The sequence below is a fragment of the Psittacula echo genome, assembly GCF_963264785.1.
Source record: "Psittacula echo genome assembly, chromosome: 1".
In the NCBI taxonomy this organism is placed as follows: Eukaryota; Metazoa; Chordata; class Aves; order Psittaciformes; family Psittacidae; genus Psittacula; species Psittacula echo.
This window is the reverse complement of record NC_137735.1, coordinates 9445264-9472765: the sequence shown is the minus strand read 5'-3', so window position 1 is coordinate 9472765 and position 27502 is coordinate 9445264. Positions and strand designations below refer to the sequence as shown.

General features: G+C 37.5%; 1 protein-coding gene across 4 annotated transcripts in view; it reads left to right on the top strand.

Moving 5' to 3' along the window:
• Positions 1 to 27502, top strand: part of ZFYVE28 (zinc finger FYVE-type containing 28) — a 147462-nt gene that overhangs the window by 82572 nt on the left and 37388 nt on the right. For 2 of the 4 annotated variants that reach the window (XM_080624070.1, XM_080624069.1), the window contains exons 3-7: positions 11412 to 11614; positions 13334 to 13423; positions 14912 to 15001; positions 17208 to 17309; positions 22842 to 24203. In XM_080624070.1, coding sequence (XP_080480196.1) covers positions 11412 to 11614; positions 13334 to 13423; positions 14912 to 15001; positions 17208 to 17309; positions 22842 to 24203 — 1847 coding nt within the window. Of the gene's footprint in view, positions 1 to 10189; positions 10328 to 11411; positions 11615 to 13333; positions 13424 to 14911; positions 15002 to 17207; positions 17310 to 22841; positions 24204 to 27502 lie in introns of all 4 variants that reach the window. The other 2 variants (XM_080624072.1, XM_080624071.1) reach the window with 2 other exon arrangements.

Genomic DNA, 27502 nt, shown 5'->3' with positions numbered 1-27502 from the left:
ATCTCTTACCTTATTGCTTGGTCATGTTGGTTGAGTATGGGCAAACAAGCTAAATAAACTTTGATTTTTATTTAAAAAAAAATCTTCACAAACAAGTATTTCTGTTAGTTCCTTAGGCATAATTCCATGGCCCATTGGCAGTGTCAGTTGAAAGGTTTTCCATTCCAAGTTTATTCTTTTTCCTATCCCCACACTTCAGCGTGGTACCCCATCAAAGCGCAGCTACCCAGTAGCTTAAACTGGTGTGAACCTGTGCTGTCCTCAGAAGTACGTAGCCTTGTCTGTCCTTCCTTCCAGCACCAGTCCATGTGCTCCAGGAGCCTGGCTTGTGTTCCAGCAGTGAGTGAACAGCCATGGAGTGGGTGGGATCACCTAGAAGCCTGGTTGTAGAGGAGGCTTTGATCAACCAAATGATCCTATTGATTCACTGTGTGTGTGGATGCACCCTGGCATGAAAGTGCTGACATGGAGTGTCTGCAGACAGAAGGGGAAAGAGAGCAGTGGGTGTTATAGATCCTTATCCACAGCCAGTTTAAATAAGTTGTGGTCAGCTTTAGAACTCTAGAAAACCACATCTTCAGGTGTATGATGGCGCTTGTATTTGCAGAGTCGTTCTGTGAACTTTAACAGAGAAATTGCCTGGGTTACTGTAGATCACTGCACTGAAAGCAGTCAATGCTTCTGTGCAAGTAAGTTGAGAGTTCCGTGAGCCAGCCTGTGTCTGCCTGGAAGTGAGAACAAAAGCTGCAAAGTAGGTGAGATAAGGGACTGACTTCGAAAGTTGCCCTTGCTGCCTAACACACTGCAGAATGGCCTTATGCTGCTTGGTGCCTGCCTCTGATGAAAAGTGGTTTTCTATTTCCAGTGAAAAAGGGGGCACAGCTTATCTGAAGGTGTCTCCTATGATCAGATAAATTTAAGGGGTATGAGAATAAGGAATCTCTTAGAAGAAAAAAAAAAAATGCCCTTTTATTCTGTGCTTTATCTGAATTGTATCCATGCTGAAGAGAAGCAATTCTTAAAAAGAAATTCGGCGTTAATGAGCATCCTTCGATGAAGAGGGTATTTTTGAAGAGCTGTTAAATAACTCGTAGGACAATGCTGGTGTCATAGTGGATTGGCAGAGAGTTATCTAAGAAATATTAATTGTGTTCATTAACATTCTTGACAAGAGCAAACTGGGAGTACGTACCGTAATCACTGTGAACAATGAGGCAGTTCAGAGGTGCATGGTTTTCATGTTTGATTGCATCTGTCCATCGAAGAACATTTTCTTGTAGAATTAGGCAGAAATAGATCTCATTAAAGGAGACAAGTTAGAACTAAAGCTGTTAAAAACTCCCTGCTGGATTTGGAAACTAATGATTGGTTAGAAGTTGGCAAGAATGTATGCCTGATGTTATTTTGTTAATTGATATAAAAGTTAAACATTGTGGACTGAGCCAGGAGTACTTTTAGCTAAAGTAATGGTCAAGTCTTTCTAGCCTGTTTAATTTGCAGCCCTTGAGACACTATATTAGTTATGTTAGTGGAGGTCAGTGAAGGAGACAGCAGGGTAATTATTGAGATCAAGTAAAGAAGTTGACTGAAAGAAATCTTTGTGTTGCAAGAGCTTAGAAACTGTAGGTGACAAAGGTATTTTTGAATTGTAGAGGGAAGAAGTAGGAACCAAAACCAGATTCTGTCCAGCCCATCCAGTTGTATAGGAACACTTGGGCATGCTCATTGATCTGTGGTAAGGAGGGAATCATGCTCATTGATCTGTGGTAAGGAGGGAATCATGCTCATTTTCTGTATTGTAACTGTTTGTGAGGCCTTTGCTAAAATATAACAGAGCTGGTGGCTGTAGAGGAATTGTCACAAGGTCTATATTTAAGAGACTTGATGCAGATGTAGGAAAGCGAGAAATTCATGCCAGAAAGATTGGGCAGTTGACTGATGGGAAAGTGAGCCAAGCCTTGTTCAAAGAAAATTGCTCTCTTTTATATCTCTTCCAATATAATTTAAGTGGGGACAGTGCCAGTTTAGAAAAGGAAGTGAAAGAAAAGCATTGTTTAAGGGATGATGTCAAGATTAACTTTAGATTCCAGGCAGTGCACATTTCTGTTGTACTGTTTATCTGTGATAATAAAGCTTGTAAGGTTTTGCCTATAGAGTTTCCAGTTCAGCTGTTTTATAATTGATTACAACATTTGTCATCTCATTACTCCTAGTAATGATTACTTGTTTGAGCTGCATTGCTCCAACAGATGTCTTCTGTGCTGCCTGACATCTTCAAACAGTTGGTGTTGTGTACCTGTTTGGTATTGGGCTGTGAGATTGAGTGAAAGCTTGTAATGTTTCTTCTGAGAACACATAGGCTTATCAACCCTTTCATGTGCTTTTACTATACTCCACTGTGAATGAAGGAAAAAGAACTTGAGTGTAATTGTGCTGAATACACTAAATAGCATGTAAGTATTAGAAGAGTTGATTTTTCTTCTGTTGGACTCAGGCTGAAAATGGAGATCTTAAGTTACGGGGTTTTTTTCCCCCACAGGTGTTCAGTGATCAATGGAATGATACAGCCAGGTTGAAAACAAATATGCAGTAATAAACATTTCTAATTAGTAAATATAGTAATTAATTACATCTTCTTAAATCTTTTTCAACTTTTCATTGTTGCTGGGAAATTTTTGGCACTTCTGTTGTTTTTCATTATAGAATGATTAGTATGATGGCTAGAAAATATAAAATGCTTGACCATAAGGTGGACCAACACCACAACTGACAAGAGTTTTATTTCCTTTCTGCGTTTTGGATTAATATTTGGTCTTAGATAGGGGGAGATTAATATTGGAACATACTTTTTTCTTTGATAATAATGTAAGATACTTTTTTCTTTGAAAAGACTACTGTAATCTTAAATTGTAGTTTCCCATGTTAACAAGCTTTTTCATATGTTTCTGCTTGCTCATATGGATAAATTGGTCATTCTGAGAAACTGCCTGTTATCCAAGGCTGTGGGCAGAGTGGATTGAAAATACTGAAAAAAAACACTGCAGGTCAGGGCATTAATTTGCAGCAGAGAACCATAGGGACGAAAGCTGGCTCCACACCAGCTCAGCACTGCACGTGTTGAGGATGCAGGATGCTTTCACTCAGCAGTATGCAAAGGCAAAGCGAAGGTGGCAGTAAGTCAAGATTACATTGCCTCCGTTCTGCTCATGGCCTCAGCTGTGGAGCAGCTTTGGAGCAGTACAGTGAAGGTGGTGCCAGCTCTGTGCTAGGCTGAAATCCAGGCTGAAATTCTTTTGTGCTTGGGAAATCTTGGGGATCGTCATACTGTGGTAGGAAGGCAGTTGCTGGGTACCGGTGGAGGTGAAAGCCCATTTTAAGTTCACTGCAGCAGATGGACATGTTCAAAGCAAATGTTTCTTATTCTGTTGTTATGAAACTATGTGAAAGGGATGTTAGTGTACCAAGTTACTTGATTATTTTCAAATGTCTTTAAACATAAGACAAAGATTTTAGTCTTTAGAGAAAAGGCCTCAGTACCTATACACTTCTGTAAGAACATGTCTTATATCCATGATATTTATCTAGTCATGTTTTGATTCACTGTGAACAAAGTTTGTAAGTTATATCCCTTACTGATAAAGGGGCACTTGGCTGAAAAGCTCTGTACTGAGAACAGTCAGTACAAGTTTAGTTATACTTAATTTCATTAAACACTCACGTCTAATATTAGTTAATGGCTTTTTGGCACAGAGGAGTAAAATAGTTTGAGGTGGTTTTTTTGTTTTGTTTTTTTTTTATTTTTTATTTTTTAGCATCAGGAATATGCAGATTTTTGAGATCAGGAAATGTTCTTTTCTGCAGAGAGAGGATGATGCCCTGTAATGATGCTGTATTTAATGTAGTCTTTCAAGTTGGTCTTAGCTTTCAGTGAATAAGAGGAATCCCCATTTATAGAAGGGCTGTTTATAACTATGTTTGGTTAGTAAGGAAAGAGGGAAATTAATTCTATGATTAGGTCTTTGTGCAAGAGACGGAGATGTTCAGAACAAATATAAGTTAAATTTAAAGGTAATTTATCAAAAGAGTGCATACTGCCTTATGGAAAAATGTTGTTTGAGCCAATAAATAGTACAGCTTTGTTAAAAAAGCATTTTTAATGGAAGCTGTGCTCAAATATTTATAACCTCTTCTGTTTGAAAATTGGTGTGCCAGCATTCACCACTTAAGATGTAGCAGTCGCTCCACTTGGGGAGATGTAATTATTCAGTGTATGCATAATAAATTTTGAATATATACAGGAGGTTAGATCAAAATTTCTATTCATAAACCTGTGATGTTTGGAGTGCTTAGGACCCTGATGAGGGTACACTAGCAAGATAGTTCAGGACAAGAAGCTTTGAACTTGAAGTTCAACACAAACTGCATTATTGTTGCTGGGATTGGGCGATACAGCATTTGAATTGCTAGAGATCCATGTTGTGTTTAATTCATGATGAAATTTGGTACTGCTCTGGAGTGGGTGAGGTTAAACTAGGAGCTACGGCCAAAAGTTCGTATGTAAAATCCTAAGTTCTTTCAGGAAGTGAAAGGACTAGGACTAGGGAGCATCTAGAAGTGCACCCTCAATAAGCTGGCTGTCAGCACCAAGCTGGGTGGGAGTGTTGATCTGCTGGAGAGTAGGAACGGGCTGCAGAGGGATCTTGGTGAGGCTGCACCTCAAATACGGTGTTCAGTTTGAGGCCTCCAACTACTAGAAAGACACTGAGGTGATGGAGTGTGTCCAGTGAAGCCAGTGAAGGGTTTAGAACACAAATGTTATGAGGAGTAGCTGAAGGAACTGGGGTTGTTTAGCCTGGAGAAAAGGAGGCTCAGAAAAGACAGTATTACTGTCTGCAACTACCTGAAAGGAGGCTGTAGTGAGGTGGTTGTTGGTCTCTTTGCACCAGTAACAATACCTGGTATGAGAAGAAACAGCCTCAAGCTGCGCCAGGGGAGGCTTAGGTTGGATGTTAGGAGAAACTTCTTCACTGGAAGTGTTGTCAAGCATGGAACAGGCTGCCAGGGAGGTAGTTGAGTCACCATAGAATCGTAGAATGGTTAGGATTGGAAAGGACCTTAAGATCATGTAGTTCCAAACCCCCTGGAGGTATTTTAAAAGGCATGTAGATGTCACACTTAGGGACATGGTTTAGTGATGGACTTGGCAGTGTTAGGTTAATGATTGGACTTGATGGTCTTAAAGTCTTTTCCAACCTAAACCATTTTGTGAATCTGTGTTGGCAGTGGGAAATAGTCAAATAGTTGTTCAAGCGAAAAAGAAACCGAAAGCACAGCCTTTGGGTTCTGTACAAGGTGGACTGGAGGGAGAGCGTTGCAACTTGTTGCTGTCTTAAGAAGTACTTTGGATCTTTAAGCGGCATCTGTAGAGACCCTCTTGGCTTCTGAACCCAGGACTTCTGGATGTCCTTTAAAATCCTGTTACTTACATGAAAGTAATGAAAAAAATATGTCACCTTATTGTTGGTTTCTTCTGTTCATGAAAGTAACCTATAAAAAAACCTGAATATTATCTAATTGCTTTAATTACAGCAAAATCTTGCTTTATCTTTGGCCTTGACTTGTGTTCATCTGTTGTTTCTGTCATAAGTGTGATGTTGAAGGAGGTCTGCAACTTAACATCAAGCCTTAAAAAGATATTAAAAATGTGAAGGATATATTTAAACGAAGAGGCTAAAATACTATCTGTTAAGCTCATGGTGATATTATCACATTGTGTTACCTTGAGCCAGATTTTACTGGTAATTCAAGAAAGGAGTATTAAAGAGGGTACTGAACAACACGAGAAGTTACTTTCCTCTGCAAAAGACCTGAGGAAGGTCATGTTGAATTTAATAGTGTGAAAAAGCAGCATAGATTTTATCAAGGACATGGACAAAAGGGTAGATATTGTCTGCCCTTTTTTATCTAAACGCGTGTTTTAGGGCGTAAGTAAAGCGGAGTTACTTGCTTTTCTTTTTGTACCTATTACAATAGCTAATGCAGCAGTTGCTGTTAGCTTTATGCTCTGATTATTGAGTATATGGCCAATTACTGCTTGACCAAAAATAAACCAACTTTTTGTCCTCTACTATGGCTAACTACATGCGTTGCCTTGCTACCACTCATTAGCTTTCCTACCAAAATAAAATGCAAGTGCTCTCTGTTATGTGAAACACTGAGCTCTGTTTTCCAGGAAATGGGGAACTTGGAGTAAATCCCAAAGCAGAATCTCTGCAGTGGCTGACTGTTGTGCTGCTGGAAGGGCTAAACAGAGCAGCTGAGACAAAACTGTGCTCATTCCGTTATACAAATAAACCAAAAGATAACAGATAAAACCACCAAAGGATGCATTAATGTCTAAAAAAAGGCTTTTATGTAGAAGAATTGATCAAGTGAAAGATTTACTACTTCAATTCCAACTAATTGATTTCAGTTGCTTAAATTAGAGCAAAACCTCAATGCTACCGTGTATCCAAACCCAATCCTTCTCGGCTTACAAAGCTGAATACTGTAATTAACTAAATTGAATGTTTCTTGAAGCTCCTTAAAGAAAAGACTGATTTGCTTACAGTGCATTGGATAGTCTGTCCAAATTGCCTGGCATCCTTCCAGTTTCAAAGCAGCTGAGATTTGAAATCAGTATGGGAGCAAGTATTCCAGATTTTCTGTTTAGGTTGCTGTGATCGGGCTGTCTTGAGGAGGAGGAATGGAAGAGAGAAGGAAAGTGATGGAGAATTGTGGTTTTTTGTTGTTGTTTTTCCTTTAATAAGATAAAATAAACCTTGTAGAAAATCGGAAGATTTGGGAAATGGCACACCTTGAAACAGCAAAGAGTTCACCTTGGAGAAATTTTTCAGCATTTATACAGTAAATGGCAAAGTTCCGTCAACTATTCTTTCCTTAATCTTCCCGTATCACCACTACAGTATGCAGGAAAAGATGCTCATCTTTTTAAATATCTTTTTGACAGAATGACCAGCTGCCTGTGTGAAGCTACAGATAGCTGCTAGTAGTCCAGAGATTGACCTATTGACTTATCTTCATTGGGAAGTATATATTAAACTTCTAATTTCCTATGGTTTAAATTAAGTACTGGACAATTGGTTTAAGTTAATTATTGGTTTAACTTAAATACTGGTTAAGTACTGCACAATTTAAAAATAACTGTTTTTAAACTGACTCAGGAAGTTTGGCAGCCATGGAGATGTGCTGGTAGCTATTGAGTGCTCTGAAACAGAAACATCTAGAAATTATAAGAATATTGATGAAATGAGGAAGAATATTAAATGTCATTCAGGTGGTGAACAAATGATATGCTGAATAAGTAGCATTATATCTGCTTTGTAAAAAGACAAGTTGTCTTTATTATATCCTGTTGCCTTCAGTTGCAATATTTGATTTAAGTGCATTAAGGTCCAAAATTTCATGATGCTTATAATTACACCCTGAGATGATTTAGACAGAATTTTAATACTTTTTTACAAGGTATAATGGTTAGAAAAACAGAATAAAAATATAGAGCAGTTGCTTGATCCTGAATCCTGTTGCTTTGCTTGATTTGCATAAAATACTCTTCAATATATGAGGAACTTTGAGTAGGTAGGTGATTGTAAAAGGGGAATTTGATCCGTCTTGTTGCTGCTGTAGAATAAGTTTGTGTTTGAAAATAATGCATTAAAGTAAAAAAGAGGAAAGCTTTTCAATATGGGTCTCATCCTATTCTGTGGGGTTTAGAAAAAGAGAGTGAAAATTGCTTTTTTCCATATTCACGTTTGGTGGCAAGTAAAATAATTTGGGAGATGTCCTAAAACAAAACTGAATTGTATTATTTAGAATCTGATAAAATCAGATTCAAGTATAATTCTTTCCAGAGTTCCCTGCCTTAATATTTCTTTGTATTTCCTGCAGCTTTTGTAAAATTTCATTGGTAGGATGACTTGTTAGCACTGTATCCAATGCTAAAAGATCTTTGCAAACTTCTGTTAATTCCCCGAAAACAGGAATCTGGCTTTTTCAACCTAATGTGCCAGCCTGTATTGCTCTGGTGATAAAGTGGGAACTACAGGCAAAGCACTTGTGCTCAAATTAGATCAGTAATAACGGCTTTAAAATATGTTGAGTGACTCGTGCACTTCTACAACGTAAATGCTTTGATCCTCACTTTCACTCTTTGCTCTGTAATTTTGGATGAGAAGTGATTTAGGAGTTGATCATTTTATGGGACCTACTCCAAAATACTTTGGTTCCCCAGCTAGCCCTAGCTAAGTAATGATGAGAGAAATATGCTCAATACCAGGAATCAAGCAACAGAAGGAAGGAAAATAGGAAACTTGCCATTAGCTTGCTTTTTCTCACCCTAAAGCATCATATTAATTTGCACATGATTCCTTGACTTATTGCCATGTTATGCTGGAGAGGAGAGGTGGTGGCCGGCTGGCTTGTTCTTCAGCCACTGGTCTAGAATGGCACTGCCAAAACAGGGGCATCTTTGCTCTGCCTTCTTCCAGGATTTGAATTTAAGATCACCTTGCAGTTACACTAGCGAATATTGTGAGGTTTTTTTTTCCCTCGGTTTCTATGATGGACATCTTTGTGGATTCCTAGGGAACGAAGTGCCCTACTAATCCTGGCAGTGTGTTATACCCAGCAGAGAGAGAGGTGCATCTCTAAAATTGTCTCTATTTTCTGTGCGTGAACCTAGCTTCGTTGTTCTCTCTTCTCTCATACTGGCTGGCCATGGTCTGTGTGTGGAATGCCATGGAGGAACTACAGAGCATTTGGTTTTCAGATTTGTTTCTAGAGAAGGTGGTTGAACATTGTGTGCCAGAGTGCTTTAAATGGATGGGATGTTGTTTGAGGTTTCTTGTTTGTTTTTAACAACTTCATTGAAATGAAATGTGTTACCTCGTGACAGACTTGCCAAAAATACACTTATGTAAAAATGTTTTAATTGTTAACACATAAAGTACTTTATACCAACGTGTAACAAATATTGTCAAAGGTTAATTTATTTTGAATAAAGACAAGTGTGATTACAGTATTAATGTTATTATCTTGTGGCAACAGGATTGACAGCAGTTTGCACTGAGGTTACAGAAAACATGGAACTTTCCTGGTGCCAGAAGTGTGGCACTGTTCTTGCTCAGTGTGGAACATTCTAAAGGGGCTGATTTCTTGAAAATTCCTGTCTTCTATTATTTTTTTAAATATAGGGGAAAATAAATCAGTAAAATGTAGACTTAAAGCAGTTCTGCCTGTTAAACAGTTCTGCACAGAAAGGTTTGTTTTTATTTGTTTCAAAGATATTTTAAATAAAACATGATTTCTGTAAATAGCAGAGGAAGCACGAGACAGGCTAAACATCTTTAATGAAAGCACTCAGCCTTTTTCATGCTCTGAACCTACCTTTATTATGTTAATCAAATTCCATGCAGTTCCCAGCAGGGGTATGTGAAAATTATCTTTTCAAATAAATGAATACAGATTATTTGCTGCAGATCAAGAAACTGCTTACAGGTCTTTGATCTTTACTCTGGTGCAGACGTAGATCAGAGCAGTTATTAATTCTCTGTAGCTTTTGTGGTGCCCCTTAACCCTCCTGGATGGCCAGGAGTGAGATGGCAGGTAGTACTAGCCCCTGCGCCCTGGGGACTCCAGTGTAGAAGCTACCTGCTTTTGGCTCCCAGGATGAGTCTAAATTAATTCTATTCAACCCCAATGCTCCCAGTGTAACTCAGGTTCTGAAGTCTCCAGGGTACTTTCTCAGGCAGTCTTTTGGGAAGAATAAAGTACGTATCATTGGGGTTGGTGAGAGGAAATGAAAGGAGTCCAATTTACTTGTACTTCTAGTTTATTTACTGATAATTTACAGATAGCTGGAGGTAATGAGCTCTTTAAATTATACCTCCTCATCCGAAGTTTCACCAAAGCAGTCAAACTGCAGTGAATCTGAGAAATAGTCTCTAGGAAAAGTCAAGTTTACCACTCTTCTTTCTATGAATATTCTGTTTTCTCTGTGTATGTGATGACCATAAGAGTTAAATACAGCATTTTCTGTCTTTCTCACTAAAATTCTATTAAAAGAAAAAAAAACCATAATTGTAGGATTTCTGTGGGAACAGTATATATGCTATCCTATATTTCGCTTTAGGATAATGTTTTGAACATCATAAATCAAATAATGGATGAGTGCATTCCACATGAACGGGCCAACCGAGACTTTTGTGTTAAGTTTCCAGAGGAAATACGCCATGACAACCTTGCAGGACAGCTTTGGTTTGGAGCAGAAGTAAGTCTCTCATGTTTGTGTTACTTGGTGTTAATGGGCAATTTTTTGTGGCATCAGGCTGCTGACAAAGGGCTGGGATTGCAGGTCCCATGTACAGAGCTGAGAAATGCCTCCTGTCCAGGGGAAAGGGGAGGGGACACAGAGCTGCAAATGGAGTTCAAAAAATAAGAGGAGAAATATGAGAACTTTGAGACTAGAAAAACCTTTATATATATTTTCAGTTAATAAAATATTTCCATTAATACAGTAATTTATATCAATACTTGCTGTCTTCCAATGTATCATAAAGGAATAAAGCCAGCAGTAGAGATTATAAAATAGATTGGGTTTAATAGCATGATTTTTAAAAGGTTTTATTCGTGTGTTACAGTAAAAATGTACTTTCAATGGATGTCTTGGTGAGCTGGTCAGAGGGAGTCCATATATTACTCTTAGGGCAAGGAGTGTCTCAAATAGATGCTTTCCAGAAACTGCAAGGGACTCTGTGACCTGTTCTTTATGGTCTTTACTAGAAAATATATTCCCATCTGCTGTGTGAGGCAGGATACTCATTTAGCTGGATTCCTGGTCTGATGGCCAGTGTGACCAGTATTTCTGAAAAAAGGCATCACCATTGCAGAATTTCTGTTCTTTTTGTGAATAGATTTTTTTAGAATTTATATTATATTTAGAATGGAATAGTGGAACAATCTAGCCCAAGTCAAAAGTCCATTGATCGTACTTTAGCTGGATTCATGTCCTTCTTAAGCAAGCAATCCTTGTGTGCGTGGAGTGTCTCCTACCAATAGTTATTGTCTAACTAGTGGAAGAAGAGCTTTTTTAAGTTCTATTGTCAGCTCTGTGGTTCTTGTACTTGAACTCTCTGCATTCTCATGTCCCCCTGATGGAGCTGCTCCCTAACCTTTTGTGTGAAGGCTTATGACTCTTGGCATGTCAGTCTTAAATCTTTCCCTTGTTTGATAATTTGCAGAAAATCGGGGTTAAGTAGTGCTCTTGTTCAGATATTAAATACCACATTTTGTGCTTTTTTAAAGCATAAAAGTAACTTTGTAATATTAATATTTTCTCTCCATGTATTTCATAGTGTTTGGCTGCTGGTTCAATTATTATGAATCGTGAAATTGAGAGTATGGCTATGAAGCCGTTGGCCAAGGATCTGACCCGAAGCCTAGAGGAAGTAAGAAATATCATTCGTGACCAGGCCTTAAGGGATTTGAACTTCTACACAGAAAAAATGAAAGATTCACTCAAGCATTTTGATGTCCTTTTTGCTGAATTTGAATTAAGGTAAAAGATCCAAAGTAAATGTATTGTGAGCTTTGGCTTGGCTACTATGACTGCTTTGGGGCTTGTTCGGTTTTTTTGGAAGTTGGCTGTTTTGTCCTGTTTTCTTTTATGGAAAAAAATACATAATTTTTCTATCGTTGTATTTGAATTCTTCAGGAATTTGTTGTATTGTTAGATTTTTCCTTCCAGTGTAGCTATAATGAAAAGAAAACTAAATACCTTTTTAACAATCAACATTTGCTCTCTTCAACTGAACTATAATCTGCCATTTGCATACTGGCATATGGCATTTGAGGGAGGTTTTCCAAGACACAAAAGAAAGCCGTAAATCGATTCCTCTAATGTTTTCTTTGTTGAAAAGAAGGCGACAAAAGACATTAAAAAAAAAATATGATAACATAGTAGCGAGATTATGAGGTTTCATTCTCTTGTGCTTAGAGGTGTAAGCAAGATGCACTCGGTGAATTTAAGACGGCAAATTGAAATCTGATGAAAGTGCTTTTATACAAACCATAATTAACCACAGGAAATGACTGATTTTAAAAATTGTGACTGAAAAATGGCCTGGAGATTTATAGCACAAATAAAAATAACTACTTTTGGGGGGAGGAAGTTAACTATTTATTGTATCAGAGGTCACATTGACCAGGTCCTGCATTGTGTTTCAGAATGCAAGCCAGCTTCCTGCATGTCTGTTAGATGTTTGTGGTGTGAACATAGTTGCAGTCAGGATGCAGAACAAGATTCTCTATGGATCTAATATAATACATCCCTTCCTACCCTCAGCAGAACAGGTTTCTTAGAATTGAGTAGCAGTTTAAAGGTTTTTGTAGACTTGACTTATTTCCTGTTACTGTTTGCCCTTCCTTGTTTTTCATATTCTCCTGCATTATTTTAGTCATGTAAACATTTTTGTCTGATTCATAAAACTATCATTATACTGTTACATTGAAAAACACTTTAATTGAAAAACATTGGCTAAAAGCGTGGGGTTTAAATGTGGCTTTGGGTGCAGACACCGATGACAGCCAGTAACTGGTTCTTCACTGTGCCTGTGCAGTTTCTGGCCTGTCCGTATCACTCTACTTCTCTACATTCAGCATTTTTCTTTGCCATTGTTTTGTGAACAACTCTTTCCTTTCCTGTGCTACCTGTAGTCTATAAATGACTGATTAAGTAATACAGTAACAGAAAGCCACATTTACCAATGTTTTCTATGTTGTGATTTAGTGCTTTTGTATGCAATTCCTCATAGAAAGGAGGCCTACTTTTAAATCTTCTGAATTGTCTCTGCTGCATAACTGCATTTCACTAGGATAATTTCAGGTTAAACTTTTCCAGGTAAAATATGCATTTTAGCGTTTTTTTTTCTTAAGGAGATGCAGAGTAAACGATCTTCAAGATGTTGTAATAAAGATCCTTCTAGGACCTCCTTCCCTGTGCCCCACAGTATGGAGTTCTGAATGCTAAATGTGTTTTGTAATTATATTTCTAAATTACTACTGAGTTCCATTGCCTCACTTTGCAATAAGTAAATCAGCTGCGTTTCGTAAATATTCTTACACTGCAGTTTTCATAGTGGGTGCTGTCAAAATAAATACAAAATGGTACAGGAAAAGTTAGGTTTCCAAGATGATTTGTCCTCGGTTTGCTTTTTGTTTATAATCCAATTTGTTAAGGCATGTGAAACACTAGTATGTTATTTTATAATCTTCATAGTTACGTGTCAGCCATGGTACCTGTGAAGTCTCCAAAAGAATATTATGTACAGCAGGAGGTGATTGTTCTTTTCTGTGAAACTGTGGAGAGGTAAGTGTTTTACTGACATACTAGATTCTCTTTTCTGTGTTTACCTTCAGTCTGAACTGTTGTGGAAATACTTTAACTGTAGTCTTCAAGCATCATAAAACACCAGGTGTTTTGCTTTTCTAGTAAGTATCCAAGTATAGTGTTTAAAAAGCATTAAGCATGTATGCAAGGCACAAGCCTATGCTTTTGTGGGTTTTAGACAAAAAAAAAAAACACCAAAAGCCGTTAATCCAGTAAAAACAATATTGTTGGTGTGCCTAGTTATAGGTGTGTGAATTTAAAGCATTTAAATAAGCTAAATCTGTTTAAGGCATCAAGACTTAATGATATTTCATGCAAGAATACGTGGCGAGATGATTCAAATCATCTGTGAACCTCTAATGATCATCATAAAGAACTTGTAAAGCCTCTTAAAAATCTTAAGAGGACTGGAGCTTGACTCTTTATGTATGAAGTAACAATGTTAAAAACAATCAACCAACAATTTGTAAGTTCTTTTGGAACTTTAGGGTGTAAGAAAAATGTGAATTTGTTTTGAATGGACAGTGTTGGATAATTTTCATTTCCCCACACACACACACTCCAAACACACTTGGAGTAAGCGTTGTTTTTAATGTCTTGTGAAGTAGGACTCTGGACGTGGTGTGGTCAGTACTTTCATGAAGGAATGAAGAAGTACAGAGCACACTGCCACAATATGTAGATGACACACAGATCAGAGGTGTTTCAGACATTTTAAAAGGCAGGATTACAGCTCAATGGTCGCAGCAAGCAGGAGGAATTGCCTTCCATCAGAGAGCTACTATATATGCATGTATTTGCCTAGTAAGAGAAAAAAAGAAAAATAATAGAACCATAGAACAATTTGGGTTTGAAGGGACCTTACAAATCATCTATTTCCAACCCCACTGCTATGGTCAGGGACACTTTCCACTAGACCAGGTTGTTCACAAGCCCATTTGCAGCTTTGGATAATCTGGCAGCCGACTGTAGGAAGGAACCAGGAGTGAGAGCGGGCCAAACACTGATGGCCACGCATCTACCTTTAGTACAAAGCAGTGCTTGCTTTGTGATTGCTTTGCTGTCCACCACCAGCAGCACTGGTGATGCAAGTACTAACAAGGAGTAAGTCAAAGTTATTTGCACTTTCTTGGACCAGTCAGTGAGACTAGAGTGCTGTTTTGAGTGTTAACTTTATGCACTGATACAGACAAATTGGAGAACAAATATCAGGATGTTATGGAACTTATAAGAATATTGAGAAGTTGTGAAGAAATCTGGAACACCTGGAAAGCCAAATGAAAAGCCTAAACGGGTTGGGTTTCATCTAAATGGGACCTAAGGTGTTTGAAAAGTCATTAGAGGACAAAGACTTAAATGCTGTCAGTTTTGTTTGGCTTGTAACAGGTTTTTTAAATATTTTTTCCTATTGAAATTTATTCTTCAGAAGTTTAATCTCTTACTAAATAATTTCATTCTTCTGCTTAGAGCGTTAAGGCTTGGATACCTCACTCAAGATATGATAGATGACTATGAACCAGCTTTAATGTTTACAATTCCAAGACTAGCCATTGTATGGTAAGTAATTTTTTAGCTCTTTTCCACTCTGCGTCATTTAAAGATTTAGTGAAGATTTCAAAAACTTTGTTCAGAATTTTGGCTGTTTTTTTTTTTTTACCTGATTTTGTACTTTCTTTAAAAAAGAATCAAAAACTTATGATGCTTTGTTTTAAATCTTCACCAGTTTCATGTAGAATATCAAAAGATGAAAAGAAAAAGGAAGTAGAACTTCAAACATAGAAGGCAGGAACCTGGATCAGTTAATCAGTCATCCTCTAGGAAGAAATTTAAATTTAAGACCTTCAGTCTGTGGAATGTCACATGGGCAGAAGTATTTTTTGAAAGCACATTTTTTGTCACTCAAAAATAGTATGAGCTAAGGACAGGAGTCTTGAAAACCAGAAATTTTCAACAGGAATTTTGTCTTTTTCTTAATGACTCTACATTCAAAAAGAATTGTCACGACAAAGTGCGCTGCGACCAGAATTAGGCTTAAAGCTGTTTAAAGAAAGTATTGACATATGTAATTTATGTGTAGATTTGTGTGTTGACCACTCAGGACAAATTAAAACACTGGTTTTGCTTCATGTAGGTCTTGCAATATCAGACAAATCAGATGCAGTTTTCCTAATGAGTCTTCATGACTTAAGGTAGCAGTTACTCTGGAGTAACTGGAGTAAAGCCCGTGTGTTTCTAATATTTTACCAGGGTGAATGTTTTAAAGTTAGCTAATGCATGCAGTATAATTGAGGGAAATAAGAAACCTCAAATCCCGAGTGGAATACGCTTCTTCTCAGGAAATCCCTGTGGCCCATTGTTCCTGTTAAATAGGACATTGTCTGTAACTGTCATTCTAAAAATAATGACAGTAATAATCTGATTATCAAAAGACAGCAGGAATGTGGGAACTCAGTTTGAAGCTGCTGGAAGACACGATGACAAATGCATCATGACTAACTGGAAGTCCGAGTACTGTCTGGAAAATACACCATGTCAATTCCAAATTACAAAGAAGGGCTGAGAGGGAGAAGAGAAATAAAGTTTAACTGTTCCTAAGTATCCAGGGATTTGAAAATAAATCACCGCCATATGAAGTTCCATAGAAAAACTACGCCATCCAGATACAGTGTTTTCTGGAAGGAATGCCAGCCTTTTGCTGGGATTGTGAAAATAGAAGCTTTTAAGTGCAAGACAGATGCAATGCAAAGTTGTCCCCGTTACTCTGGATAATTTGGATGCAGAGTAGCTAGGAAGCTCTCCAAAGCAACATGTGATCTGAGTGTAAGAAAAAGAACATGTGTCTTAAGTACCTTGAGTAGCTGAGCACTGACTGTAAGGGCAGCAAGGAGAAAATGGCATGGGGGGGGCGGGGAGGAGAGAAAACTAATCTGGAGTGTGAGAACGTGTGATCTATTTGCCTTTGAGAAAAATACATTGGTTTTGCGGTGGGCAGAGGATTAAACAGTTTTAAGCTATGGTGCCTGGTGTGGGTGGAATCTACTCTCAGACACATTACAATATGATGCAGTAGATATGGTGAAGAAGGTGAATTTTGTTTAATTCCTGACACAGACAGGTTTGGGCAGTAATGATTTGGTCAGGAGGAACTATTGGGATGTCTGCAGTGAAGGACAGAGAGGCTTTCAGGATCCTGAGCTGACCTTTTTCTAGGGGAGTATCTACCAGTGTTGAATTGTTTTAGAAGCATGCTATTACCAAAATGTGGTTTATATGATTTGGCAAATGTTTTCGCTTTTGCCACATGTTAATATCAGGTTGTATTTATTTTAAAGGTAGAAAAAAAGGAGTTAGAGAGTCAACTGGCTTGCCTAGAACTCATTTAGACTGGAAAGAAAAAGCCATTTGCAAATGCTCAAGTCAGCAGACTTTCCCAACTTAACTGATTATCAGTTTCTTAGGGTTTGTTTTTTTTTTTTATGGGTCATTATGCTGCAGAAATGAAATAAATGTATGTTCATCTCCTTATGCTTCCACTGTTTTTTCTCATGTTTAAGGGGATGGGCAGAGGGGATGAGATCTTTTTACTGTTGCTTTAAGTAGCATTTTATTCTAACAGTGTGTGAACAAGACAAAAATAAGATAACAATATGTAACTTGAGTGTAGTTCTCATGCTTGCTGCTTTTCTGACTCCTTATTCAGTAGTTGCTATGTGTAATGAAATTGTCATTTTTGTGTGTGTTCATGCATGTGTTTGTGTTACAGTGGCCTTGTTGTCTACTCGGAGGGACCGTTAAATCTGGACCATAAACCAGAAGATATGTCTGAACTCTTCAGACCTTTTCACACTTTGCTAAGAAAAATAAGGCAAGTAGTAAAAGATGGTTGCAGCTGCTTCTCTTTTGAAGTGAAAGATGCCTAAAAAAAGAACTCTTAAATGCATAGAAAAATGTTTGTTTTCTATGTTAACCATGTTTATGGTTATGCATTTCCCTCCCATCTGCCTGATATACCCATGAAATAACCAAATGTAGTTTCTCATTTCGTGGGAATTTTCTTAACTTTTCATCTCTTTGATAGGTTTTGGGTTTTTTTTCTGAATATCATTTTATTACATTTCAGATTTTCCTTATGGTTGGATGATGCCTGAAATACTAAAGTATTTTTGGGAGATCCTGTTTCTAATTAGGATCATTGTTTCTGCTTAAGTAGGCTTATTACTTTTTCTCATTATGTTTATGATGCAATACTCACATCATTTGAAATCTAATAGAAATGACTACCAGTTCTTCATATTGTGGATCTGGTTTTACAGGATACATATGCACACACCTCTCTTCCTACTGCTTCAGTCTTGGTAACTATTGGAGATGTGGGCTTTGGCTCAGATATAAAGGGTATTAAAATATTTCTTTCTTAGTTGATGTCTTTAGAAGACTGATCTGTTACTTTGGAGAAATCAAGCTGTATCTTTGCAGGATCTTTATATTGCTGAAATTCACATTTATATACCAACTGCAAATTTTATTCCTAGAAATATCTAGAGATAATTTGGCAGAATTTTTTCTTTCCTGTGTTGAATTTTCACCTGTTTATCACTTTTGCGGTATGCCATGATGACAGTTTGATATAAGAATAGTTTTCATGTAGATAAGTTTATCCAGTTTAATCTCCTCTCACCCATTAGAGGTGAGGCATCTCCTGAAAGATAATATAAGCTCTGTCAGGGATGGTTCAGAGAGGAGCCTATTTCTGAAGTTAGCTTTTGTAAATAACCACACCAAATCTTTTGTGTCCCTTGAAGACTTTGTAGTATTTCTCTCTAGAAGTGATAGTGTTATTTTTAGGAGTATTAATGATATTCATTTTGAAACCTCAGAATTAAAATTTACAAATCAACATGTTTGGGATTATGGGATTATTTTCAGTCATATGGGCTTATAAAACATTGAGTGAAAAACAACATAATTGAGGAGTTGGGGGGTTGTGGGAGGAATTTTAATGGTACTGGTGCTTAAAAAGTCCATGAAGTTTACATTAAAATACCTTATTCCCAATAGAATACTGTGACAGAAATTTTCACCAGCTGGCTAAAGCCAAAATACTATGTATAAGCTAATATACTTCTCATAGTCTGTACTTTCTGCTTACTCCTTATTTTTCACAACATGGAAAATGAAAATCAATGAAATCAGTTCATTGCTTAGTCCGTTTAATTTTCAGTTCCTCTGAACTTAATGCTTGGGTTGAAAACATCATTAGTAAAACATTTGTTTGGTCAATGACTGCAGATTTCAATGTAAACTGTAAAAAATGAAAATACTCTTTCAGATTAAATTTTGGAGACAGTTCTGATATATTTTAAGACATGTTTGTTCTGTAAAGAGCATTAAGAAATGTGATGTCACTTGTCAGGGAGACAAAGTTTGCAAAGTGTTATTGAGATCATTTATCAGAGCAAAAATTTAAGCTAAGATGTAATGTGAAATTTTCTCTGGAAGTCTCTGAATCGAAGGAATGTCAAGGAACTCAAATACTTGAGAGAACTGGGCCCAAAGATACTTTAGTAATATTCTTAAATGAAAAATACATTGAATGAAAATAACAGGTACAAATAGCTGTACACTTCACGTAAGGTAATTACATTACTTTTAAAACACTTAAGCTGTCTAGGTTGAGTTTTCTTGGTATTGCAGATTTTTTTTAGCTCATCAGGCTGCAATTGCTGCTTAGTGAGCATGTTCACAGAAACCTTATATGGGAGGATGGAGTGTGATATTTGATATTGATATTTCTCCTTTACAGCAAAAAAAGGAGCATTTTTCCAGGAGTGTTTCTCCAGTCTCCATCACCAGTAGTTAAGTTAGGAAAATAGATTCGAGTAGTCTTCTGTTAAAGTAGTTGCATCTTCTATTCCATTCTGTGCCTGATGTAAGAATATAGAACATCATTTTACTGCAGAATATGATCACATCCTAGTGAATTCCTCTTTAAAGTTCTATAAGTGTTTAGCCAACTAAATATTTTAGCTCATGGAGAAAGGCCAGAGCTGATTATTTATTTAGGATAATACAGTTTAAAAATTACCTGTAATTCTACAAAATAATGTATTGTGTGAATCCATTTAATTGTATCAGAAATACCAGAGAAAAATACCTATTGGCCAAGAAAATTTTTGGTATCTCATTGATGGCTGGGAACTTCGAAAGCAATAGATATTGTGGAGACTCTGAACAAAAGTAATAAGGCGTCTTGTTTAGGTTTTGGTAAGGTCAAACAACAAATGATGATTTTGAATGTTTTAGTTATTACCTAAGCCAGGTGCATGTGTTGACTTTTATTTTAGATAGAAAACATCAGCATTGGTGTTTTATCCATCGAACCAATGCATAGTTACATAGTGTTATTTCTGTTTCTTTTAACCATGGCTCCTTAAACCGTTTCTGCTAAATTACTGTAATTTGCCTAGTAAGTATGCAAAGCATATCATCTGGTATATGCATAGATATTTAATTTAGATACCTGTGGCACTGAATGTTCTTGTGATTAAAATATTACCTGTACTATATATACATTTGAGGCTGCTACAGAGGTCTTTAAAGGTGAGCAAATTTGGGATTCTGCATTACTCCTCAATTCTGCCCTTTTTTCAGAGCCCTCTGCTTGCCTGGTCTTGTTTCTGGACCATTACAATTCACGTCAGAGTCCCTATGGATTTTGGTGGTGCAGAATCAAGCAGATTGCAGTTCAAGTAGTGCAGAATCAGAGGATCATACCATTTTGAAGACACTGAAACCTTTCTGTATCATTGACTAGAAATCAAATGTAGTATACCTGTGTCAATGTGTTGAAGAATTTGAGGGGAGTTAATGAAACTCATGTGCTTTTAAAGTGTGGACAATGACTGGGATAAGACTGGTTAGTTTTTCCAAGATGGCTGTATTTAAAACTTGAATTGATTTAAAACTTCTGCAGTAAATGAATACCAGTGATACTTACTGTATATCATTGTGGGTTTCTGATTGTTGATCTATCAGAACAGATCTGTGGACTTTGTGCTAAACTTAGCTCAGCACTGCAGAAGCAGGAAGATAGGAGTTGCATTTCTGTGCCTGCATAATGTTCTTGTGGTGGCAGCTCCATAAGATCAGCTGCTTATGCTTTGTTCAGAACATGAACTGAAGCACAGGCTGGCAGTAACAACAATGCTGTTCTCTAAAAACAGACAGTTTAAAATTCTGGTCAGAATAGGAACAAAGTTAATGGAGGAGGCTTGGAGAATGTGCAGGATTGGTGCACTTGGGGTTTGTCGCTGTGTCTTCTATTTGGACAAGTTTGTCTTTAAATGGACATCTGGCCTCATATCTTTAAAGAAGTAATTTCTGCACCCCAGATATTGGCAGTAGAGTAAAATATGTTTATTGGCTTTGCAGTAGGCAGAATAAATTTCTACTGCTGCTTGTGACAAGCAGGGTATATCTTAAGAACTTGCCTTGGTTTTCTGCCAGTGGCTGTAGCCACTGGGAGAAAAATGTTCCTTGTATTTTCAAGTCTAGATTGCCTTCCTGTGATGCTGTGCCAAAAAGAGTAAGAGCGGGTGAAACTTCAGTGTGTGCTGGTTTTGAATTCAGTGTTTTACAAAGCCTCTGTGAGAACAAAGCGCACCACTGCTGTCAGGGTGGGTTGCAGATTCTGTCTTAACCTGTGGCTTCTGAATAATAAAAGGAGAGGGAGAAATACTTTCTTCAGTACGAGCTCAGCACTTGCTTGGATCCAGTGATGAGTTACAGACGTTTCAGCAGAAAGGAAATGAGCTGTGGAAGTAGCTACAGCTTAGTTAAATCTTATGGTTTAATAATGATGCCTGATGTTTAGTTTTAAACTTTCAGTAGTGAGATTTAACATTTCTCTCTGTATAGTCATTGACTTTAATTTTATTTTCAATATATACATAGGCATTTTAAAACATGCCATGTTCCTAATGTTAACAGTGAATCCTGTAGAATCTAAGATACAGTGTATCAAAAAGATGATTGTTGATCAAACATTTGTCACCTTGCAAGGAAACCTGTGCTTAAAACAGTTCAGTGAGATTCTTTATGCGGAGAAGTAAAGATAATTGTCCAAACCTCTTTCAGCACGATCTGTATTTGTTAACAGCAAAATTTGTGGTGTTCAAATTGGGAAAATGAGCATATTTCCTTTGAATTTAAAGCAGGATTATTTCTCTGCTGAAATAATGGGGCTGGTGGACTACCACATGTAGTCCACTGGTTGTGTATAGCAAGGCGATATGGATCCTACTTGCCTAAGAAGACAGGAGGCCTGTCAGCTGATTTCATTGATTTATTTTCTTTAATAAAGCTTTATTTACTTATCCTCAAGACTACACACAATTTTTCTTAAGTTTTGAGGTGTTCTTATTGGCAGAAACAAAGTTCATTGCTCCGGTCAATTAAGATGGGCTGGAAATACGGATTTACTTAGGCTGCCTTTCATTACAGTGAATGTGTGAAACCAGCATTGGATGGGTTTGAGCAGTCAGGCTTTCTGGCCTTACCCAGGAATATCTAATGCCTTACATATCTTTACAGAGGGACAAGCTTAAACCCTTGACTGTTGAATTTGTGTGCTTACTCTGTTGTTTGTTGGGGGTTGTTTTAATTAAAAACCCAACTGTTTATAAAATCCCTCATTACTTTGTTTCTGTTCAGCAGTAATGAAGCCATCCCTGTATTATCAACAGTTTTGAGCACAAATCCACAGCATAGCCACATACTAGCTACTGTGAAGAAAATTAACTCTATCCCAGCTGAAACTATCACACTGCGGTGTTTGAGGCTGGAGAGAGCTAATTTCCAATCTGTGTTTCAGCAAACAGGCTTGAGAACATCAGTGTTGCACAAGCAATATTACTATTTTTAATGAATTCTTTTTATCTGACAATATAATGGTGTGAAACTTCTGTGGTACTCTTTTGTACAATAATTTCCAGAATCTAGTATGAAGGATGACAAATGGGTTTGCTAATCAATGTCATATTTCTGAATTAAAATATTAAAATGACAAAATATATTTGTAGATAACACTTTCATTGTAAGTAGACGGGGAGGGGGAAGGTCCGGTTTGAGTGTGTTTTGATTTATTTTGGGCTTCATTACAAGGGTGTATATAGTTTGATACCCTGTATTTGCATGAGTAATGTGAAATTCAGGCATCAGCAATCACACATGTTCTGAATATGAATGCCAGATGCACTGTGAGTTACACAGCTGAAAGTCCTCTGTGCCCTCAAGTTCTGGATTTCTGTACTAACAGGAAAAGCTTTTTAAAATCTGTAACATGGGTGCCTCCTATGATTGTAAATGCAAAGTGATGTGTGTATGTTTGTATTTTCAGGGACCTACTTCAGACATTAACTGAGGATGAACTGCATACACTGGAACGTAACCTCTGCATCTCTCAAGATGTGGAGTTTCCTGTCAGAGCGGACCCTGAAGTACCCTCTGTCATTACACCAGTCATGGCTGCCACTTTGCCTGCTAAGGAGCTTTCAGCAAAAGCTGAAAACACAGAGGCTGAGCTGGCTTGTTCTATGCAGTATGATGAGCAGGAGCTGGAACAGCTGAATAGGATGGTACACAGAGTTGGAGATGAAATGTCTTCTCTGCTTTCCCCTCCAAGCATCTGTCAGTCTCCAGCTCACAGACCTAGCCTAAGAAATAGTTCTAGCACAGAAGCTTCACCAACAAGACACCATCTTGACAATTTGACTGATGAAGAGGATAGAGTGTTTTTTATGGATGACCTAGATGGAGCAGGAGAAGCTCTTGCTGGGTTGGATTCAGTGAGTGATACTTTTGCCTGGGTGAATAACCCTTGCCATGATTCAAAGCAGAACCTGCAATATAGAGATGCTTTGCTGTATGAGAACGGCCATCAGACAGAAGAAACATTGCTTTTAAAAGATGCAGAAAGTGACTTAAGCAATAATAACAATATTGAAGATAGCAAGCAGATGTCTGGCATTTCAATTCAGAATTCGTGCAGCTGTCTGGAAGGTCCGGACTCACAGTTATACCTCAATGGCTGGGATGCGTATGCTGATGATGCGGAAACAGCAGAAGTGATAGCTCATAGGACAGGTGGAATGAAAATATCTGCTACTGTAATATTCAATCCTAAATCTCCTTCTAGCTCTGAATCCCCAGTAACAACTCCAGAGGCAGCTATTAGTTGTGTTCCTGGATCTGCTAATCCATTAGCAAATGAGGAGGATGAATCTCATAAACTCAGTATAGCTGCCACAAACTGTCTAATTAATTCTTGTGTGTGTTGTGGCAGCTGTGAAGACAGCAGGGAGGACAGTGTTGAAGGTCTAAAGACTAAACATTCTGCGGGAGGTGTTGTAAATGCTTCATACACATTAGTAAAGTCTAAGGAAATGGACCATGTAGATAATTTGGACAGCTCAGTCCCTGCGCAGGAATCATTAAGTCCTGAAACTTCTGCTTTGTTAGCAGAAAGAGACTTTGGCAGAGAAGAGCAAAAACTGCCAACCTCCTCTAAGTGCCTGGCACATTCCTCAGGTTCACAGGTAGGAGCAGAAAGTGACTCACAAGGAGAAGCAGAAAGCATCTCAAATCAGCAGAAGAAGTGGGAGAAGAGAAAACAATTGTGTGGAAAAAAAATGGACAACAGTGAAGATACTAGTAGTGAGCGAATGGCAAAAGAAGATGTAAAGTCAAGATCTAGTTCAAGGTAAGAGCAGTTTGATGTTTTAGTAGCAACTTGCATGTAAATAGATTCCTATATCCTTGTACTTTAGTGATTGCTGTATAATTAATATTGATTTTAAAGAAAATGTGTTGCAGGATTAAAGAATTTTTAAATTTTTTTTTTTATTCAAGTAGCTTTTTATTGAACTTCATCTTTTTGGGAAAACGTTTGGCAAACACCTGAATTCTAATCGAATGATGCCGCTATATCATTGAAATCTGTTACATTGCCAGTTTAATGTAACAAAGAGCTGCTAAACATTACTTGGGTCATTACCTCTGTTGTACTCTGCTGTTTTGCAGGAAAAGTGTCTGGCAGACACTAAATAGTTAACTTCTACATCAGTGCACGGAATTAAATTGGGATCTAAACACATCTTACCTTATCTTCATTTGAGAGCATGGGGTTGATCTGATCATGTTGCCTGTGGGCATGAGTGTATTTATAAATGTCTTTGTGCGGAAGGAGCCTAATAGAGTGCAGAAGCAGCTTTTAAACCTATTGGACCATTTCAACCAAAGCTGATAGAAGAATAGAGGTCATAGATTAAGGTTCTATGTATTAATGACAATAAGAAACTGGATAACAGGGAGAGACTAATAACAGTTGTGCTGAAGAAAATGCCGTGCTTCAGCTCAACTTCGATTAGACGTTGGGGATCCTGCACACATCAGTAGGAAATCAGCCTTCATTTTCATTTACTGTTTAGAGAATAACCTGTTTTGTAATGAGTAATGTCCTCATTTTCCCTGAAGTATTAATATCATAAAGCAGAGGGAAGAAATTAAATAGAAGGTTTTGTTGTTTGCTGTATTTCTGTGTCAGTTTTCTTCCTTTATGCCTTACTGTGTTAGTATTGTGGGGCTTGTATGAGAGATGCAAGATCTGTCTGTTACATGTGTATCGAGTTCAGGATAATGAAGTGGGGGTAGCTTGAACTATGAAGCATTGCCACAATATAAAGGCTACAGAAATAAACATTTGTTTAATTAAATGCCAGTAGAATTACAAAACCAATTTGCTGGTAGTGGAAATAGAATCAAGAGTTCTCTGCGTGGAAGTCAATTCCTCTTATAGGTAAAACACAACTTAGAATGCACAAACCTCAACTTTAGAGAAGGCAAGTTTATCTTCTTATTCTAAGTATTTGCAAACTTAGGCTTACAAGTATGATCATATTCTGGGCCTTACAAAGGGGTGTCTGAATGGACTTCATTTAAAGTTACATTCACAAATCCCTTTGACATTTCATGCTTCTGCAACACTTCAAGTGGGATACTGCTTAGAAGTAGTTACTTTATGTTCAATCAGTGTCCTGCTAATGCATATATCATTTGACTCTGACAGTCTGTCCACTGATTTTTTGCCTTGGGTTGGGTCTTAAGTGAAATTTGTGAGAACAAGTCTGCAAAGTAAATTTTATTATAAATTATTAATGAAACTATACATAAGCTTCTTTTTCAGCCTGCCATGGTTTGTGGATGCAATAACCTCTTCTCTCAATGTAATTGTCCAGCCTCCGTTAATATTGTGTAAAAATTGTGCATGAGAATTGTCCTTTTATAGAGTTCTGTAAGGTCGTGTTCCTCCCTGTCCTTCTGTTTGCTCTGGATCTGACTTTTCACAGCTTCATCAAACAGTTCCTAGTTGCTGCCTGGCCTCTCCACACCAACTGTGTTTTTTGTAGAACTCGGTCACACTTCATCTGCATGGGTACTTGTTCAGGCTGGAAAAGTCACAGCCTACTTGATCAGAAGTTGTCTGTACTTTTGGTCATTCCTCTTGTCTTGTTTTGAACCTTTTTGTTACACTCTTTCCTCTTAGTGGTAGGTGGATCAGAGCTACACTTACTAAAGGTATAAGCAAACCATGGATTTGCACAGTGGCATAATTATTTTCTGTTGTTTTTCCAGTGTCTCCCAATATTTGACTTTGGATTTTCTGTCAAGTGATGAGCTTATGTTTTATTGAAATTGTCTGCCTGGGCCCCAAGACCCTGCTTGAGCTCAGGGGCTGTCATTCTTTACCTGATGCTAATATTGTTCTCTGTGGTTTTACCAGTTGATCCTCATCTTGCCATTTTATTATCTGTTACTCAGACTTCAGGATCCTGTGCAGTTCTTCAGTTTGCTCTTGATATTTTTTACCCTGAATAATTTGCACAGGTAGCAACCTTTCAGGCTTCATTGCACTTCCCATTTTTTCAGATTGAGTGTGAAAACAAAATCCATAAGGTCCTAAAGAACTTCAGCAGTGACATCCCAAGCTTCTGAGAAGTGGTTGTTTAGCAGCTCCTCACTATGGTTAAGAATGATTTCTCTGTATGGGTTCCTTCCTCTTATGATATAACTCCTTGGTTTTCTCAAAAGCCTTTAGTGAGGTATTTTGACAGAACCTATTGGGAATTCCAGAGGCTACCAGTTGAATTGCATTCTTCAAAGCTGCTTGACCCATTCAGAGAGCTCCCAAGAGGTTCCCTTGCCCTGTTACTTCAGGCAGACTTTCTCATTATTGTCTACCTATTTTAACATTTGATATATTCCATTAAGTTGCTTGGTATGAACACCAGGCTCATAGAACTAGAGTTGTTTGAATCCCCTTAGAGTCCTTTTTAGTTTTAGAGATTGCCACCTTTGAAACTCCGGGCATCAAGGAAGTTTTAAATGAAAGGTTTATAATTCATCTGATTCATTCTTGAGTTCTCCTAAAACTCCTGGGTGAATAGTTCTGAATGTTTTGTTAACAAGTTAGTGGATTTTGTCTGTTTTCATCATAGCCTCTTCCACAGTTACTTTCTTGATTGTATGTCATTCTCTCTATTTGTTATTGAGACTACAGTACATCTGTTATTAATTGCACATATTCCGTCTTTGCAGAAGTGGAAAAATATGGATGGAGATATTTTGTTAATAGACTGTTGCTCCTTTATTTGGAAGCATTCTAATATTAAGTACTTTACTATATTCTGTGAAAGATGGAGATGCTGGGGATCTACTGAGGGCTACATTAAAAAGTTGTATGTGTAGATCCTTATTTTCTCATGTATCTATATATAGATTTAGTTCTTGCCTCTGAATCACTAGTCATGTTATCAGTAAAAGAGAGAATTCAGTTACAAAACAGAACTTGGTGGACCTTTTCTTACTCATGCTGCCTGGGCGGTGACTAATCGCTTCTTTCAGTGGTATTTTTAAATTGGAAGATCACATTAGGCTTCTGTGACTGCTCCTTATTACGTGCTTGTGAAGGTCAATTTAACCATGGGGGAAATGTTGGAGACA